The sequence below is a fragment of the Mus caroli genome, chromosome 2 (assembly GCF_900094665.2).
Source record: "Mus caroli chromosome 2, CAROLI_EIJ_v1.1, whole genome shotgun sequence".
Taxonomy (NCBI): Eukaryota; Metazoa; Chordata; class Mammalia; order Rodentia; family Muridae; genus Mus; species Mus caroli.
In genome coordinates, this window is record NC_034571.1 from 122,792,695 (window position 1) to 122,811,672 (window position 18,978).

At 45.8% G+C, this 18,978-nt stretch overlaps 1 protein-coding gene across 1 annotated transcript in view; it reads left to right on the plus strand.

The window, feature by feature from the left end:
* Positions 1-5,521: 5,521 nt before the first annotated feature.
* Tgm3 (transglutaminase 3) overlaps positions 5,522-18,978 on the plus strand; it is a 38,739-nt gene continuing 25,282 nt past the window's right edge. Inside the window, exons 1-4 of the mRNA XM_021156420.1 lie at positions 5,522-5,585; positions 16,616-16,789; positions 17,274-17,513; positions 18,160-18,278. Coding sequence (XP_021012079.1) covers positions 5,579-5,585; positions 16,616-16,789; positions 17,274-17,513; positions 18,160-18,278 — 540 coding nt within the window. The 5' untranslated portion in view covers positions 5,522-5,578. The remainder of the gene's footprint in view (positions 5,586-16,615; positions 16,790-17,273; positions 17,514-18,159; positions 18,279-18,978) is intronic.

An 18,978-nucleotide genomic window follows, 5' to 3' on the forward strand; every position in this document is an offset into this window, starting at 1 on the left:
ACACAGACCGCCTTAGTTAAACTCAGTGGGTTACAGAACAAAACAAGGAGACACAACTGTAGGGTGTTGGAGGGAGGAGGGAGGAGGGATGAGGGAGGAGGTGGAGAAGGTGCGGAAGAGCTAAGAGAAGGTGGGGTGGGAGTCATCGGATTGCTTCATATACATGCATGACGTTGTCAAAGAAAGAATTTAATAAAAATGTGCCTCATCACACTACATATAAGAAGGTGTCAAGGGAGTTTCTCAACTGAAAAGCAGGAAATGACTAAACTGGCAGAAACAGAGTTCTCCCAGTTGGAAATCCAGGGTGCGCCAGCCTGGGTGGTGAAAGGGGTTCTCCAAAGGGAAGGAAGAGCCCCTGCACTCCCTTCTGCTCTGAGATTCAAGTCACCATTCTGAGATCTTAGGCCAAGCGTTTATCTGTAGGCCTTGGTCCATTATCAGAAAAATAAAAAGCTGGGCTTTGTGGCCTCTGGTCTGTTTTCTTCCTGAGAAGCTACATCCTCCAGCAAACTGTCCTTTGACACCATCATTTCCTGGTGTTCTCTCTGGCTACAACTTGGCCCTGCAGGTGTACCATCAGGAACCAGACGGTGGGTTGTAGTCGCTTTTCTGCGTTTGTTTTTTCCCACCTGTGCTCATGAATGGCCAAGAGAGTCTTGCAGGTTTCTCTTCTAGGTCTAAGAACTTAGGGTGACCATTGGGATGAAAAGTGGAGGCCAGCCTTTCCAGTCTTCCCTACTGACTCCAAGCACTGTGTGCCCCACAGAAAGCCATGTGCAGCCCGTGGAATGGAGTCTCTCCGTCACCGTGCATGCCTTTCCTTGATCTTCTCCTTCCTGGTTTATCTGAAATGCATCTTCTTTAATAAGCTGACCTCACTTATTGCCGTCATCAGTATCTATCACTCTTTCTGGAAGTTGACTACAAGTGATACACACCCCTTTGGCTATTAGTTTATCATCTTCAAAATTTTCTGTTGCTTCCTGTCTGACTGTTCAAGTAAAGACATCACTTAGAATTCACTGTGCCCCCCCCTCCCCGAAGCAGTCAGTCAAAGAAATGCACACAGACGACTTAAGAGGATCATCAAATACCTACTCTTCTTACAAGGTTTTGTTGATTTGTGTTTGGACAGGAGTAGAAAGTTGGGACACAAACATTGAAGTTGATGTTTCTGGCATCAGATCCCAAGAGTCCACACCTTCCTGTTCAGCCCTGGATTGCTAACAGCACCACTGAGATCAGTAACATCGGTCTCCCGGGTAGAAGCCCCAGGTGAGGGCCTTCCTAGGAACCAGGCTTCACTAAACGGAAGGACCTGGGTTAGGTAGATCCTGGTGGGTCCACATTACCTTATCAAGACAGCTACTTAACTTCTATAAGCAAAGTTTCTTAGCCGTGAAATGGATTAATGCTCCCCACGATGCTTTAGAAGTTAACAGATGTGGAACTCTTAGCACACAATGTGATATCAGGAATAGTGGTGAGCGCATGAGTGTGTGTGTGTGTGTGTCTGTGTGTGTGTGTTCATATGGACATGGAAAGGGGCCACAGGAAGCCTCACAGGGCTACAGGTGACAGAGGCACCATCAGCTCTGCATCAAGTCCCAGCAGAGAAGCAGCCAGACTGTGTGAAAGGCATTTGAAAGCATGGGTAGTGACTAATAATAATTTACTCTTGAATTAAAAAAATAAATAAATTATTTTTCATTTTCTTAATTTCCTTTTAAAAATTTTACAAATGTGTACTGTATTTGCAACATACTCCCCTTCCCTTCCTCTCTTCCCATGGCCTAACCCTGTGCTCTCTCTCAAAATCATGTATTTACACACACACACACACACACACACACACACACACACACACACATGCATGGAGGCACATACAGTACTAAATAAACTCAGTAAATTGAACCTATATATTTATTCAGTGTGTGTGTGTGTGTGTGTGTGTGTGTGTGTGTGTGTATGCACACATATTTAGGTTTGGCTATCCCATATTAGTTAATCAATTAGGGGGCACATCCCTAGGGAAAACTAATTCCCCCTCTCATCAGTCATAACTTGCCTATAGTTCTTCTAGGGGTGAGGCCCCTAAAATTTCCTCCATTATGTCAACTGGAGTCATTGCTCAGCTCTTGTTTAGACAGCCATATTACTGGGATTTGCTGGGTGCCACTCTCCTGTCGTATGTCCAGGTCCTCTTGGTTGTTCAAGTCTTTCTGTCCACTATGATATTCCTTGAGCTTTAGGTATGGGGTTTGTGTTGAAGATGTATCTGGGCTGAACAACTTCTCAGAGCCTGTGCTTTCTGTGTTGTGAAATCTTCAGCATCCTAAATCCTTTAATTAGAGAGAGAAAAAAGGCAAATGATCAATGGGCTTCTCTTTTTAAAAGCCTCCATTTGCGTACTCCATCTTACCCAGTGTCTGGGCCGCAGAGTGTGGTCAAGCAGGAATTTCATCCCATGGATAGCTGTCTGACTCAACTATGAATTGAAAATCATTTAGCTGGAATTGTGACAAAGCTAGCAATTATAGTTTGCCTGCAGGTTGGGGCTGTGGCAGTGGACATGATGCAATCCTCCCACAGCTAGCATTAGGCTCAGGCAGACTCCCTGTTGCACCTGGCAGCTGGGGGAGTTAACAGGCTGCTGGCCATCCTAGACGGGCAGGCCTGAAGGGAACAAGGGAAACTGGTCCAAGCCGTGTCTCAGGAAGTATTTCTAGCAGTGACCAAACAGTGGTTCTGGGTTTCCCTGCAGCTCAGCAGGATTCCTGGTCAGGCAGCAGAGTACCCAGCCAAGTACCACACAGCAAGCAAGCTCTAGTGCCCAGATTTGCATCTGAGTCTTCTGAGTCCCGTGTCTGTATTTATCTACCACACTGGGATAAAGGCTGGTCCAAGGGAAGACCACATGACCAGGCATCAGCGTAGATACTTGTAGGTCCCCTTGCAAAATTCATGACACTCAGAACTCGGCAATTCTTTAAGGGTAATAATTCTAACAATCTCAGCACTGAGTGCTTGCACTGGGCTGTGCCAGAGGACATGCTAATTAAGGTCTTTACGACTCCTTTAATTTTCACAACAATTCTGCCTCAGTTTTACAGACAAGGAAACGGAAGCTCTGAATGATGAGGTGACTTGACAAAACCAGATTATGGACCTAGGTCTGTATGACCTCAGGCTCTTCTCCAAGGGCAGTACCACCTGCTTGTCCTCTTTGGGTTACTTTGTCATATTATTCAAAGGCTCTCAGGCCAACAGAAATACTAGCACTAATGGGTAACTCTTCCCTCTCCTTGTTCCATACTCAAGAGTACTTGGAGTGCTTCCACACTCGTTTATCACATTGGGTCACATAGTGACTTTCAAGGCTCCTGGTAGGATGGATCCTGTATAACTAAGGCCTTCCCCAGTGTCACATCTGGTAGAACAGCATGGGCCACAGCCACCCTCAAACCTCCACATGGGATTCAGGGCTCTTTGCCAGACACCTCTGAAACCTCTGCTCTCTTCTTGACTGTCTACCTCTCAAAAAACAAAACAAAACAAAACAAAACAAAAAAAAAAACTATCAGGAGCCTAAAAAGGCCAAGCTCCCTCATCATCTAGGAAGTGCCTTCAGAGACTGAGCAGACCAGATCTGGAGTCATTTAAATTTGGGTCCCAATCCTACAGCTATGTAGCCTTGAGTTCATCTGTTTGTCCCCTTCATACCACAGCAACAACAATAGAACCTATGGATATGTATGTGCGGGTGGGAAAAGGTAACACGCATGAAGGCACTGGCCATAGGAACAAGGATAGAAGTTATCATCCTCTTATCATCCTTTTAGTTATTCATTCATTCATTCATTCATTTGTTCATTTGTTCATTTGTTCATTCATTCATGTATTCAAGCAGGGGCCAGTGAGATTGCTCAGTAGATAAGAGTGCTTGGCACACAAACTTGGCATCCAGAATTAGATCCCTGGAACCCACACAAAAGACTAGGCATGGTTGCACACATCAGCAACCCTAGGGAGACGGGAGGCAGAGACAGGAGAATTCCCTAGAAACTGGAGGACCACCTAAGCCTAGAGTAACAGCATGGCTGAAACAATAGAGACCCTGCCTCAACAAGGCAGAAGGAGAGAACAGACACCCCAAAGTTGTAATATACATGCATTCACGCATGCACACGACACACATGCTAATAAGATAATGTTTTAATTTTTAGTCAAACATGTTTGTGTTCTCACCATTGTCAAGTACTCACCTAGGTTTGGGGAAGAAAATTAATAACATACAGCCTGTACGTCCAAGGAGCTCAGTCTAGGGGTGGGGATGTATTAAGCAGACAGTTACAGTGCAGTGCAGTAGATCTTAAACTCTCAATACGTATTCTATTTATTGATTGAGTCATTGCATTGCTTTGCATTGCATTGCATTGCATTGCTAGAGACTGAAGCCAGGCCCTTTGTGCAGATGCCCTGTTACTGTGCTTCATCCCCATCCCCCTAAACCAAGCTTGCCTATAACTTGTGATCCTCCTGTCTCAGCTTCCCAAGAACTGTGATTCCAGCTGTGCCTCCCAAACAGCCAGCTACACTTGGAGGTGACTGTGAGCCACTTGGTGTAGGTGATGGGAACAAAACTGGTCTTCTGGAAAAGCAGAAAAGGTTCCTAACCACTGAGCCACCTCATCAGCCCTTAATCTCCCCCCTTCAAAGCTGGGGCAAGAAACAAACAAACGAACAAACAAACAACACAGGTCAATGACTCCTCCTACACTCCTGGAGAGAGTGTGTGGCTGGAAAGTCAGTGGACATTTCTAGTGCTTTACAAAGACAGACTGTGGTCCCCCTAACCTGGGTTCTAACTGCCATCTGATTTCAAGATCTTTGATGTAGTCCATGGTGAGGCACATATATTCACTTTCCACTTAAGTAATCACGTTGAATTAATCCTCCTCCATCCTTGTGAGGTGAGCGTGTGGGTACGCTTATCCTCAAACCTAAACCAAAGCTTCCAAGCTTCAGATCTGAAGGGTGACCCAGGACCTAGCCAGCACTGGAACTTAGGGCTGTCAGCTTCCTCAAATGTACCTTATTATCCTCATCCCGGGCACATGAACTGTGGCGTGTGGAGGCAGTCAGCCCTAATAATATTTGTACACAGAGAGAAAGGATGTTGCTAAGTTCTAGACATCTCCTTGTCACAAAAGCCTTCCTGGCATAAGCTTGGGACAAGTTTCCCAAATGCTGGGGTTCCAGGAAGTCACTTACCTTTGTAAATAAAACAAGGAATCCTAAGAACAAACTATTCGACTTTCTTTCATCTCCTTTCTTCTATCCAAGCCCGTCTTGCATAAGCAGGATGACCTCCCATTGGGTGACGGGTATGTTGTAAGTGAAACGTTTACAGGCACTACAGGAATGACCTGGTGCCTCGCCCACCTCATTAGAATTCTAATTGGGGTGTGTAGGAGAGGCTTCTATAAATGGTAAGGCAATCCTTGGCGCCGGTCTCCCCACACCATCTCTGTCATTCCCAGAGGAGCCCCAGGAAAGGCAGAAGAAGCCGACCATGAGTGGTGAGTGTGGTGTCTCTCCAGCAGGTTCTCGTGGGAACCCATACTGCCCTCTGGGGCTGGCAGAGCAGCCAGCTGGAACAGCGGTCTGTCTTGGGGACTCTGTGTTTTGGGGTGTCTGTGTTCTAGAGTACCTGCTGGGTTCCGCTGGCATATTTCAGTGATGGAACATGACTGGGATGGATAGAGTGACAGGCAGGATGTTCAACACAGCCGGGGTCACATTCCCTTTGAGGACAAGCGTTGTCTTATTGGTACTGCTTCTCCATTGCTACCTATAAAGTCAAGTGGGCTTCTCAGTACACTTTTCCTGGCTGTCAGTAGCAGGGACAAAAGAAAGCAACTTTCACAGGGCGAGAGAGACATACACACACGTGGAAGCTGAGGGTTGAGAAACCATCAACTGGAATGTTCCTAAGTCAATTACAGATCCTCTAACCCTGGCAGGCTCCCTGACTTAGCTTGCTGTATGGAAACCCAGCAGTAGATGTGGCAAGCATGTCACAAGATCTCGACTGTCCCTATGAACAGCACCAGGGAAGGCGACTGGAAAGGAACAAGAAGTGCAGGTTTTCTGACTCCGTGGTTACTGTCGAGGATTTGGGCCCTGCTAATTACTGCCTGTCACGGTGATCGGCCTTGGACCTTGACGGCAGCAATGCCAAACCCAAACAAGGCATGAGTCAAACCTGTAAAGTGTGGTGAATGGTGGTTAGGAGCAAGAGAACCAATCCAGATGTGGAAGGTGGATATGGGCCACTTGAGAAAATCTCCAGATGAGGACTGGGCAGGGGATGTTTTTACCATCCATTCCCTCTCATGAATACAGGCATGGCTGAGATGCTAACAAAAGGAGCTCTGGGGGCTTATAATGTCACCAAAAGGGAATGACAGTTGTCATCTAGTACAACTGTCTTCTGCCAGGAAGAGGCTGGGGCCTGGGTATAGGGAGAGCCTTAGGAAAGTCAAACAGCAAGTTGGTAGCAAAAATGGACTGAATCCCCAGCTCCAAGGTGCCTTTCCACTAGGCTCTGTGTCCAGATCTGAGCTCAAACCCGATTCCCAGCAGGTGAGCCACCAGACCTTTTTCTTGAGCTAGGACTTCAGCTGCTTTCTTGCAGAGAAGAGAATTCCTCCTGGGTTCCTGACTTCTTTGTATGCACCTACAGCCAGCTAAGGCCCCTTTCACAGCTTTATTTCAGTTCCTTGGACCAGAGAAGTATCCATGCTCTCTCTCGACTCCATATCTTGAGACTCCAGCCCATCCATTGTTTGCATTGAAGACCAGATTACACCACACACACACACACACACACACACACACACACACACACACACACTCACCACCCTGGCTCAATGGCCTGTCACCTCTCTCAGCATCTGCTACCTGCTCATCAGAGGCAGAACCCACTGGGCCTTTGGGCTGCTCAAACTGTAACTGTCACTTAGGATTACATCCAGGAGTAGGACTGTTGAAGTAGTTGGCTTCCAGCCCTGTCCCTGGTGATCTTAGAGGGACTCTACCCTGTGAGTCTGTCTGTTTCCTCAGCTCTAAAGTGGATTGTACTCATCTAGGAATGTCTATGAGTATGGCTTAGCAGCACTTAGGAGGTTTTTGTTTGTTTATTTGTTTGTTTGTTTGTTTTTGTTTTTTAAAGCCTGTTTCCTCTTTGCCTTCGGATCTTAAGAAAACCGGATAAGAGAGTGACCCCTGTTGAGGGTGCCAAGGGAGAGCAGGGGAAGGAAACCGGGTATATATCTGACCAAGACATTGTTTCCATATAGAATCATCAGAGAGTAGTTAAAAAAAAAAAAAGTCTAAGTTTTAAAAAGGAGAAACCATCATGGGATAAAACCCATTTTCTACTCCCTGGTGACTTTCAGAGGACCTCTTCCTAGCTCAAGTCACTCCAGCCTCCCCGTCACCTTCCTTTCACACGTTCCTAGGTAGCCTTGGGTCCGCATACTCTTCTTGTTCACCTCTAATGGTTTTCCTATGTCACCCCTTACCCTGCAGGGCTGTGGTTTACACATGGTGCAGTGCTGCTGTTCTCCTTCCTCAGGGCCCACATGCCAGGTTGGGGTGTGTGCTGGAGTTTGAAAATTCTCTCTGTATCGCTTGGGAGGAAAGGAAACAGGCTGGGTCTCTTGGGCTCAGAGATGGCTTCCAAAGGAGACTGCATTCCCCTTGCTGAGCCTCTCTCCCTTGGGAGATGATGGTAGCTGTTCCCCTTCCTCTCCCCAAGCCCCCAACGGAGCAGCTACACAGCTCATTAGTGTGAAGGAACTTTCACAAGTATGAAATGATGCATAGGACTAAGGTAACTATTCTCTGTCCCAGCCACACATTTAGAATCGGCAGGAAAGGTTCTTCTAAGTGCCAAAGATGGTCCTAAATCCGGAGCCCCTGCTTTGATTGGTTTGGGAAACTCTTGGATCAAGACATTCCTCTCCTGATGATTATTCCCCTGTGTGTCAAGGCTTGAAGCCCCCATCAGGAGAGATGACAAGCTCTCTCTTTAGGGAGGAAGCATGTGAAGACCTTCGCCTCTTATCTGTCAGCATGATGTCGGGGCACGGAGCAGGCTGTGGTTAGTGGCTTCTACAACCACCATGGTAGTTGGCTGCAGCTAGAAGCTTGGAGTTAGATTTTTGTCAAGGAAAATTGGATTCCAGCTTGGCCTTTGGGTTCTGTCTGAGCTTGGGATATTGGAGAAATGAGTTCACCCAGGGGAACTTAACCCCCCCCCCCCAATCTGTAAATTGGTGTAATGCCGTAGGCTTTTCTGAGTGCTAAAAGATGCAGGTGCAGTGCTCCAGGCCTGGCGCAGAAGGAGCTACAGCCTTCCCCACCCAGTGTTGACCTTAGAAGAGGCAGATGTTGAGGTCTCGCTACTCCCTTTGCACTGTTGAGACACCCACAGTTCACAGACATTGAGGTCCTTACCCAAGGCCTCTCTGCCTGGCCAGGGTTTCACCCCAGGAACTTTGCCAGACCCTTCCCCTGCCTACTGACAGATCCTGGCCTTGACTGTCAGGAAATGCTATAGTGTGTGCTGTACCAGGCTTGGAGGTGTTTGGCTGTGGAGAGAAGCTAAAAGCAATGGACACCAGCTGGAAAGAGAAAGGAGAGTGAGTCCTATTGAGCCAGGGAGTGGGTGGCCGTGACCTGGAGCCTGAGGGAGTAACCTGAGGAATGACTCCTGTTTCTGTGGCCTGGATCAGAGACCTGGCTTCCAGGACTAGCTCTGCTTCTAAACTACTCTGTGCTTTCAGTAGGTCACTTCTGCGATTTTGCAGTGGGAGAGGGGGAATCTGGTTTTCTAAAGTGAAATATGAGAATTACATTGAATTATATCCCCAGTTTTCAAGACACCCATTGCAATCCATTTCAGATTGTGACATTACTTTAGCAGACTGCGACCAGCATATTTTGTAAGGTGATGTTATGGAGAAAATGTCAAGAATATGTACATTACAGTATTCAGTTACAAATCAATGTTAGAGAACACCGAAATATGTTTCATAGTGTGGCCTCTATCCTGAAATCCAGTCAGCTAAACACAACTTTTAGGATTTCCATTAATTGGGACTCCAGAGCTGGCTCAGTAATTTAGAGCGCCTTTTTCTTTCAGAGGACCCAGGTTCAGTTCCAAACACTGGCACGGGGTCCCAGCCATCATAACTTCAGTTCCAGGGAATCGGATGAACTCTTCTGGCCTCCCAGGCATGCACGTGGTGCACTGACATACATGTAAGCAATCCCTCATACACATAAAAGATTAGGTAGAGTATAATTTCCATTAGCATTAATTACCTCTGGAAATCTGAACTATAAGAATGCACCTTTGTCTAAAGGAGACACAATAAGGAGTAGAGTCCACACAAGTTTGTGTAGGAGACCAGCTCCCCAAGCTTTAGGCCTGCCGTGATGGTGCCCCACTAGCCCCTTTCTCAGCCCAACACTGAGGACCAAGGCATCCTCAGACATCCACTGCCAGCAATTCCTTTATAGATCGGGGCTGTTAAGGGCCTGTTTAGCTGATGGTAATCTCCTGTCACAGTCTGGCATCGTCTTATGCTGACCTGCCAGACGTGAGCCCCAGAAGAGATGGGAAGAGCTATACTCACAGGGTCATAGGATTTTGACTACTTGTAAATGGTAGTGAGCCCCCAAAAGGCAACGACAAAAAAACAAGCGACATGATGCTCATTCCTTCCTTACACAAGGGATCTGAATGTAGGGAGGTCGGGGAAGGAAAGAGAACTACACAGTTCTCAGAGCACAGGCTCTGACCAGCTCACAGCTTACTCTCCCTCATGCATGGCCCTGTGTCATCTGAGGTGGATATTTCAAGCCCCATCCCCATCACGTTACACCCCAGACAGCAGGACGGAAGAAAGGGGAGGAAAATAGGCCAAGCACATTTGCCAACTGCTGTCAAAAAGGTCTCCTGGCTGGGTTTGATGGTAATGATGAGGTGATGTCATCTAAGCCCTGGGAGGCTGAGGCAGGAGGATCAAAAGTTCTGGCAAGCTTGGACATGTTCAAAGTGTATGGACATAGAATACGGCCATACATTCAAGGCACTCCTGGGCAACATAGTGAGACTCTCTCAGAACCAAAGATCTTCTTCAAAAGAATTGAATACAGAATCTCCAAGAAATACTTGCTTCATAAAAGCTCTTTTCACAACAGCCAAAATATAGAAACAACTGTCTGTCAGCTGAGTAATGGGTGTAGTCATGTAACTGAATATGGTTCAGCCATAAGAGAATAAGCTATGCCAACATTCTACAGCATGACAGAGCCTTGAAACATTGCAACAAGGGAAATGAAGCAGACCTCAAGACTGTCACATACTGTGTGGTTCCATTTATATCAGATCATCCAGAACAGACAAAACCCTAGAGGCAGGAAACAGACCAGAGGTCAGGAGACACTAGGGAGGAGTGACCATGGTGGGCATCAGACCTCTTCTGGAAACTAGATAAAGTTCAAACAACATACAAATATACTAACACCTACTGAAGTGTACCTTAAAATTCTCAAGATGTTCGTTTTTATCCTATATACATATCACAGCAATTTAAAAAAGACTCATTGGAAGTTCTGACCTATAAGCCACTGGCCAGACATAGTTCATGTGTATCTCCTGACGGGAACCTGTGACATACACAGCCTATTAAAATGGTTTAATTAATTAATTAATTAATTGATTTTTAGGAAAGGGGGAGCAAGTTAACTTTGGGATAGAATTTAGCAGTCTTTCTCCATCAAGAATGCTGGTGATACTGATATTTGCTGAGCAATGTCTTCATCCTGACACTGATACAAAACAGTACTCAGCCTAGTGTGGAACTGGGAAGTGGTCTGCAGTGAGACACCAGGGCATGTGACTGCAAGCTGCTGCTCTCTCCAGACTGCCCCATCTTTATGCAGGGAGCATCTTAGAAAGCTAATGAGTTGTTTCTCAGAGTTCCTTTTCCCCCTGCACGCACAACCCCCACCCCCACCCCCGCCTCCCAGTATTTGAACTCAAACCCAGGCCTTTATCATGCTAGTCTTGTGTCCTAAACCAAACTATGCCCCTCCTCTTTCTTTTTCCTGCTGACAATATTTAAGTGTGTGACTTGATGGCTCAACTGCAGACCAATGAGACTCTCCCTTCATCTCTTCCTTTCACCCAAATGAGCATAGAAAACACTCAAAGACTAAAACATACTCATGAGCTTTTGACTTGAGGAGACCCCAAGATGGCTGACACCTTCTCCCCTTTTCCTTCTTACTCTCCTGGCAAAGCAGACAAAGTGTTCTGTTAAGAGCAATGAGTTGGGCGTGACCAAAGGCCCCTGGTGCCCACAAACATGAGTTCCTGATTCAGAGGTTCAAGGGTGGAACAAGGTCTGAGATAGGCAGCCAACAGGTCTTCTTGTGCAGCTCTCTCCGGGACAACAAACCAGATAGAGTCTGTTCACTCACTTTTCCCAAAGATTGTCCTCTGAAAACATGGTTTGTCCCTCTAGATTCTCACTGTCCCTACTTTTTTTAGGTTACAATGTCAGTGGGTAGACAGCACATCCTGAGGACCTCTTACCACTTACAGCAGCGTCTGGGTTCTGAGTCTTCCATGGGACCTATTCCCAAGAGAAGAACTGGGGACACAGTGACAGAGTAGAGTCAGTAAGATCTGGTGGAAAGGAAACAGTTTGCTTCTAGACTGCTTAAAGTGCTCCTAGTTAACAAACCGATGAGGTTTCCACACCAGCCAGACCTCTTGGTGCATTAACTAGGTGCCCTATGGCTGAACTCAATCCTGACACTGTTTGGAACTTTATGGAATAAAGGCTCAGTTTCACAGGTCTGAGTTAATCCCACAGATGTGAAGAAAAAGACTGCTGACCCAAATTATGGACAAATTAAAGCAAGCTTTGTTTTGGTTTTAGGAAGGCTTCATTACATAGACATTCTTGATTGATTACAGAGCTAATTAATGACTCAAAATGACCATAGTCATTGATGATTATATCAATTTCCCTTCCCTGAAGAACAGGGTCATGGTAACCGAAGTCTCTAATCCTCTGATGACATGGTTGGTTTCCTAGGCAACCAGCCACTATCTTGAGGCTTGAGCTCCCAATCACCAGTTATCTTAGTTTAAAAAGACACTCACCCTTTCCAAGATTCTAAATGTTTTAGAAGACTTACGCCAAGAAAAGGCGGAGACCAAATGCACATGTCTGATTGTGTTACACAACGTAGTCCACGCTCTGCTGATTTCTAGGTACCGATGTGATGCTCTGTCTCCTGAACTTGTTTGCAGTTGTCAGAGTTCATCCATCGTATAGATACATAATGGGTTTTCTGTGTGGTCAACAGTTGACACACTGCATGCTGGTGACACGTATGAGTCTACCTTTCCTTCTTCCTTCAACTCAGGAAAGCCTTCCTGATCTCACAACACCCCTCAGGTCTCTCCTGACAGTGTAGCTACTGTACCCCACTCAGGAAGGAGAAACTATGACCAAGGCTTCCCCACATCTTGGCTCTTTCATCTGTAAAACTCTGACTGTAACTCACAGCATTAATGGGTTAAGGCATGTAAAGACTTGGGCCTATTGTTAGCACATCAAAGTCCAGCAAACTTCAGCTAGTGCAGTGATGTCACCACCACAGTCACACCAGAGTTGACCCATCTGCTGCCATCTCTGGTAGGAAGGATCAGCTCCTTACAGCCTCAGCGCCCTGAAGTTCAGCCTCATCTCCATCATTCCTTCCAAGCACAGTCACTGGTCTCTGGAATGAATGAGGAAGGCACAACTACAGCAAAGCACATAAACTTTAGGAGAGCCAAGAGAGGGGTAAACCTGTGTGTATGGGAACAGATGCCAGTGTACATGTGGCTCTCCCCACAGCAGAGGGCCAACTACTCTCTCTCTCTCTCTCTCTCTCTCTCTCTCTCTCTCTCTCTCTCTCTCTCTCCATTTGGTTTTTGTTCTTGTCTTGTTTTTGGTTTTGGTTTTTGGCTTTTTGTTTTTTCAGGCAGAGTTTCTCTGGTGTCCTGGAACCTGTAGACCAGACTGACCTTGGACTCAGAGATCCACCTTGCCCTAGACAAACCCTAGTCCATGGCTGTATAAATCTCTGTACATCTCAGCATCTGTCAGACAATGACCTATGTCTGAGCTGTCTCCATCTGACACAGAAATGTCCCTTAATTTGTGTAAAGTGCTTTAACTTATTGTCTATAAATATTTGTTGGGTGAATGAATGAATGAATGAATGAATATTTAGTACCCTGATCCAGTGGCAAGATTACACTGTAAAACCCTTTACTCCAAAAGCAGGATTTGGCTCAGCATCCCAGAGACAGAGAGCATCTATGTGAAGTTGCTCTGGTAGAAGCCCCTATCTCAGACCCCCCCCCCCAGTTCTCACCTGCTCTCCTTCTCCCTTCAGGACAGGATCTCTGCTCTTGACACACAATATGCCTCACTTTCCAGACCCTTTAGAGCCTTTTTGTCTGGTATGCAGCATGTCCTTTGGCATCCAACAAAATCCTCCCCTTTCAAGGTCTATGTAAATCACACACACTTACAGGGATGGTGTGATGGCTTACGTGTGTACATCGTATGATGTTAAATTCAGGTATAACATTTCCATCTCCACAAATATTTCTCATTTCTCTAACAATCAAAGAACTCCTTACTCCTGTGACTTGAACCCCCAGACAGCATTTCCCCAGCTATCTGTCCCTGCATAGTCTCCAGACTCTGCTAAGCACCAATCTGTCCCTCCACGTGTACGAAAACAACCTTTTCATGTTCCATGAGCGAGGCCATGTTACACCCTGTGCCTTGCTTATGCTACTTAACGCATGTCCTCTGGTTCTAGCCACGCTTGTCCCAAAGAATGAGATTTCATTTTGTTTAATATCTGAGTAACACTTCATTGTATGTAGAGATACCACAGTTTCCTTATCCATTCATGAACTGGTTTGTAGTTAGGTTGTTTTTATTTCTTGTAAGCAATGCTCAAATAAGCTAGGCATAGTGGTACATGCCTGTAACCTTGGCCCCTAGAAAGCTGAGAGAAGAAGGTCATGAGTTTGAGGTTAGCCTGGGATAAGAAGGTCCTATCCCATCCTCCCCCACACACACAAATGCTAAAATAAACACAGAAGTAGAGATTTTTGTTTTACTGATTGCATTTCCTTTATTACATACTGGTGGTGGGATTGTTCAACCATAGGGCAGTTCAATTTTTAATTGTCTTGAAGGGCTGCCATACTGTTTTCCACAATAGCTGTACTGTAATAATTTCCATCTTTACTAATGGTTGAGAGGGCTGTTTTTCACTCAGCTCATATTATTTCTTATCTTTTGTATTTCGGGAAGTAGTGGTTCTTACCAGAGCAAGATGGTATCTCGTGGTTTTGATTTGCATTTCCCTAGTGATTAGGTATGCTGAACACCATAAACCTTCATATATAGCTTTCTGCCAGTTTATGTTTTCTTTTAAAGTCAAGTATTTTCAGTAAAGCCTTTTCTGGTCTCTACAAAAACAAAACAAAACAAAACAAAACAAAACAAAACCCTTCTCTCTTGCCTACACTTTCTGTGTACCTTTAGTTGAAAGAAACTGGATTCTTCCCATCTCATCCTTCCTATGGCTTTTTCTTGTCTTACCGACTGAGAAAGACCTTTGAACACTCAATGTACATTTCACATGTTTCTATTCCCAACATGTCTGACAGTGCTTTATAAATAATAGGTCTCATTCTCTCTCTCTCTCTCTCTCTCTCTCTCTCTCTCTCTCTCTCTCTCTCTCTCACACACACACACACACACACACACACACACACCACTTTGAGTACCCCACATTCACCCCATTCTGTATGCTACATTTTGAGTTGTATTTAGAATAGATTTGGTTATTTATTTATTTATCTTCATCTCGGGGTTGTCAGCTCTCTTGCCTGCATATGCGTCTATGCATCACCTGTGCTTGGTGCCTGCAGAAGTCAGAGAAGGCCTTAGGGTTCCCTGGAACTGAGTTACAGACAGTTCTTACCCTCACCTGAGCTTTGGGACTCTAACATGGGTCCTCTGGAAGAACAGCCGATGCTCTTAACCACTGAGCCATCTCTCCAGGCCCCAAGACAGTTACTTTTTGATGTCGGGTTTTCTTTGTTCATTTACATATTATTTCATTCACTTCTGTGCCTAATCAGTCAAGTGGAGTGCTAGGCCTCAAAATATAAAGATCAAGATGTATCCTCATGGACAGTCTGTCAACACACACAAAGGGGAATGATTTCTGGCAGTGGGAGGTGCCATCATATACTCATCAAGGTATATTTCATCGTGAAAACAGAGAGCAGTTTGTTTTGCAGGGGAGTGAGTGATGTAACATCTCAGCTATAACTCAAAAGAATACGATTTCTCAACAGGTTGGTTTGAGCTAAATGTCTCATAAATTATGTCATCTCCCATAAGCCTAATGTAGTTTCGCTCCACTGCCTCCACGGTCATCGGAGAAGTGGAGGAGGGTGGCTTCTGAGACATTTGTCATAGGAAGCACTTGCAAGCTGCTTCTGTTAATAGTCCCCAAGCCCCAGGACTATCAATGCTGCTTAAAGCTGTGACTGGTCTCTCTGGTAGCCAAGGCCAACACCAAGAATTTGGTAAACATAGGAGTAAAACATATAGACATCAACACTGGCTAGTTTGAGAGTGGAAAGATGTGTTTGGAGTCATAGGATTCACCTCCCCTCAGTTCTGTTGGAGTTCTGATGACACCCACTTCTCTTTCCTTTCCTTTTGTTTTAACCTGTGTGTGTCCAGGAGCACACTGTGGTATGCTCAGGAACGTGCTGTCTGTAGATGTTGGGATACCTTCCTCCATGTTTCCTCACCATATTTCCCAGGGAAGGACTTTCCTGGAACATGGATCAAGCTGTTTCAATCTATATTGCCATGACAGCAAGCCCCGGGGACCTGCCTGTTTCCATCCCTAGTACTAGGGTTACAGCTGTGCACCAACACACCCAGCTGCTTATGCAAGTGCTACAGATCTGTACCAAGGTCCTCAGGGTTTCACAGTACATAGTTCATCCACCAAACTGTCTTCCCAGTCTCTCATGACATGGTTCTTCTTGAACCATAGCTGGTTGAGTGATCAGCCTCAGTTCCCTGAGTGTTCAGCCTATTCCTCAAGGCCTAATGACAAGTCACGAGATGGATGGAAAGAGTCTGAGCAGAGGGGATAGTGTGTGGAGCGGCTTGGCCATCTGAAAGGCGGGACGTTTATGTGATCTTGGGTCATATGAGTTGGAGTATTTGAATACAGAAAGGGTGAATGGGGACAAGTGGTGACCGTTCTGCTATGGAGAATCAAAGCTTTTATGTCTTACTGTGACTCCTACACGGTCAGCTAGTCACTGCCTCCTCGTACAAGGATGCCTTTTTGGGTACGCTGTGCACTTCTTCCCTCTCCGTCAAGACTTCAGATTCTACTTTCTGTCTCACAGCTTTACAGATCCAAAACGTCAACTGGCAGGTGCCTATGAATCGAAGGGCGCATCACACGGACAAGTTCTCCAGCAAGGATTCCATTGTGCGGAGAGGACAGCCCTGGGAGATAATATTAGTCTGCAACCGAAGTCTTGAGTCTGAAGAAGATCTGAATTTCATTGTTTCCACAGGTACTCACCATGTCCCCTCCACACATGCCTGCTGGGTTACCTCTGAGGTCTCACTGGACTTTGGGCTATGTCTTGATTAGGGCCAACTATGGGAGCATGAGACCTATGGTCTTCAAATCTAGAAGGCTGTGACTAGCATGTTCCCTCCAGTTACCTCAAGTACAATGATGATATGCTTTCCTGGATGAAGACCTAGATCAGCGGTTCTTACTCTTCCTAATGCTTTGATCCCTTAATACAGTTCCTCATGTTGTGGTGACCCCCAACCATAAAATTATATCATTGCTACTTCATAACTGTAACTTTGCTACTGTTAGGAAACGGATTATATATATGTGTGTGTTTTCTGATGGTCTTGGGTGACGTGGGACCCACAGGTTGAGAAACTATGGACCTAGGGGGACTCACAGTGACATCAGAGCCTGATTTCTTCTAGGTCCTACCCAGCTCCCTTTGTTCCCTTCATTGTCTGTTTTTCTGACAGGTCCCCAACCCTCTGAGTCAGCCAGGACAAAGGCTGTATTTTCCATCTCTGGGAGAAGCACGGGTGGCTGGAAGGCAGCGCTCAAAGCCAACAGTGGCAATAATCTGGCCATTACTATTGCCAGTCCTGTCAGTGCTCCCATTGGATTGTACACACTGAATGTTGAGATCTCCTCCAGGGGCAGGGCCTCCTCTCTGAAACTTGGCACGTTTATAATGCTCTTCAACCCGTGGTTGCAAGGTAGGTCTTTAAGCACGGCATTCCCCACACATCCCTGATAGAAACAATGAGTGTGAAAAAGAGAGATGGCTAACCTGTGCCCCGTATGGGCTTAGATCTGGTTGGAGAAAGCCTGTGGGCCATGGAAGGAGCAGAAAAGCTACTAGTCAGGAGGTCTGCACTTACCTGGCTGTGTGACTCTAGACAGTTACACTATCAACTCCATCCTCAAACCCTTCCCATTAAGTGTACATTGTGTCGTTCCCTTCTAGAGCTCCCATGGGAGTTTGCGTGAGTGTTTATACCCCGCACAGCATGATAAATTATAAGCGCCGATAGAAGAGTAAAAGTCTACAATGTGGCAGCACCCTTCTATCTGAAGGAGCAAATATCTCATCCTTAGGTCCAGTTTTTAGACTCTTAGGTCAGCTTAGCTTCTCTCTCTAGGCTGAGTACCCACAGTGAGAGCAGGAGGTATCATAGCCCAAGACATCATTCTTCAGTAGAGATTGGGGGATGGGCCCAAGATGACGCTTGCTCTAACCCCAACACTAGTCTTCAAGAGTGGGAGGACTGATTTCATTGGTTCATGGTGGCATCTGTTTTCTCTCTCTCTCTCTCTCTCTCTCTCTCTCTCTCTCTCTCTCTCTCTCTCTCTCTCAAACAGGGGATGATGTCTTTATGAGTAACCATGCCGAAAGACAAGAATACGTTGAAGAAGATTCTGGCATCATCTATGTGGGCAGCACAAATCGAATTGGCATGGTTGGCTGGAACTTTGGACAGGTAAATGGATCATAAGACTTGGGTTGTCTCCCTAATACACAAGATGCTTGGGGCTTATAGCAGACTGTCCCATTTTCCTATCCTGTCTGTTCATTCATTTGGAACATCAGTTGATCATCTACTCTGTTCTAGACCCTAAGTTGAACACTAGGGATACAGACGAAAAAAATCTGCTCCAAACGAGTCACAATCTAGTTGGCACGATGGACACATTACTGGATTGATGAAGTGAAATATTTCTGATGCCATAACACACAAATAATTACAAGACCCAGCAAAGAATCTCATGACAATAATGTAGCTTCTGGTTTTTATTCTACACAAAATTGTGGTGAAGCTCCGTTATTGACTATGCTTGGCCTTTCAAACCCATAGCCTTTGTTTTTGCATTGCCCTCTGAGCCCAAAGAGTTCCCCAGTTTTCTCAGCTTAGAAGATGTTTAGGAGAGCCTTTTCGCCTTTCATTTTCCAGGCCATAGGTAAAGACATTAGAATGAAGTACCTTGGGCAGCCAGGATGCCTGCATTCCCAGAAGTGGGTAGGCAGGTGCATGCATATCCATTTGAGGCTCCATTATGTAGCTAACTGCATCAAGTTTCTAAGTTGAGGCATATAAAGTTTGCAAGTCCAATGGGCCTCTCTTTCCATTGATGGCCGACTAGGCCATCTTTTGATACATATGCAGCTAGAGACAAGAGCTC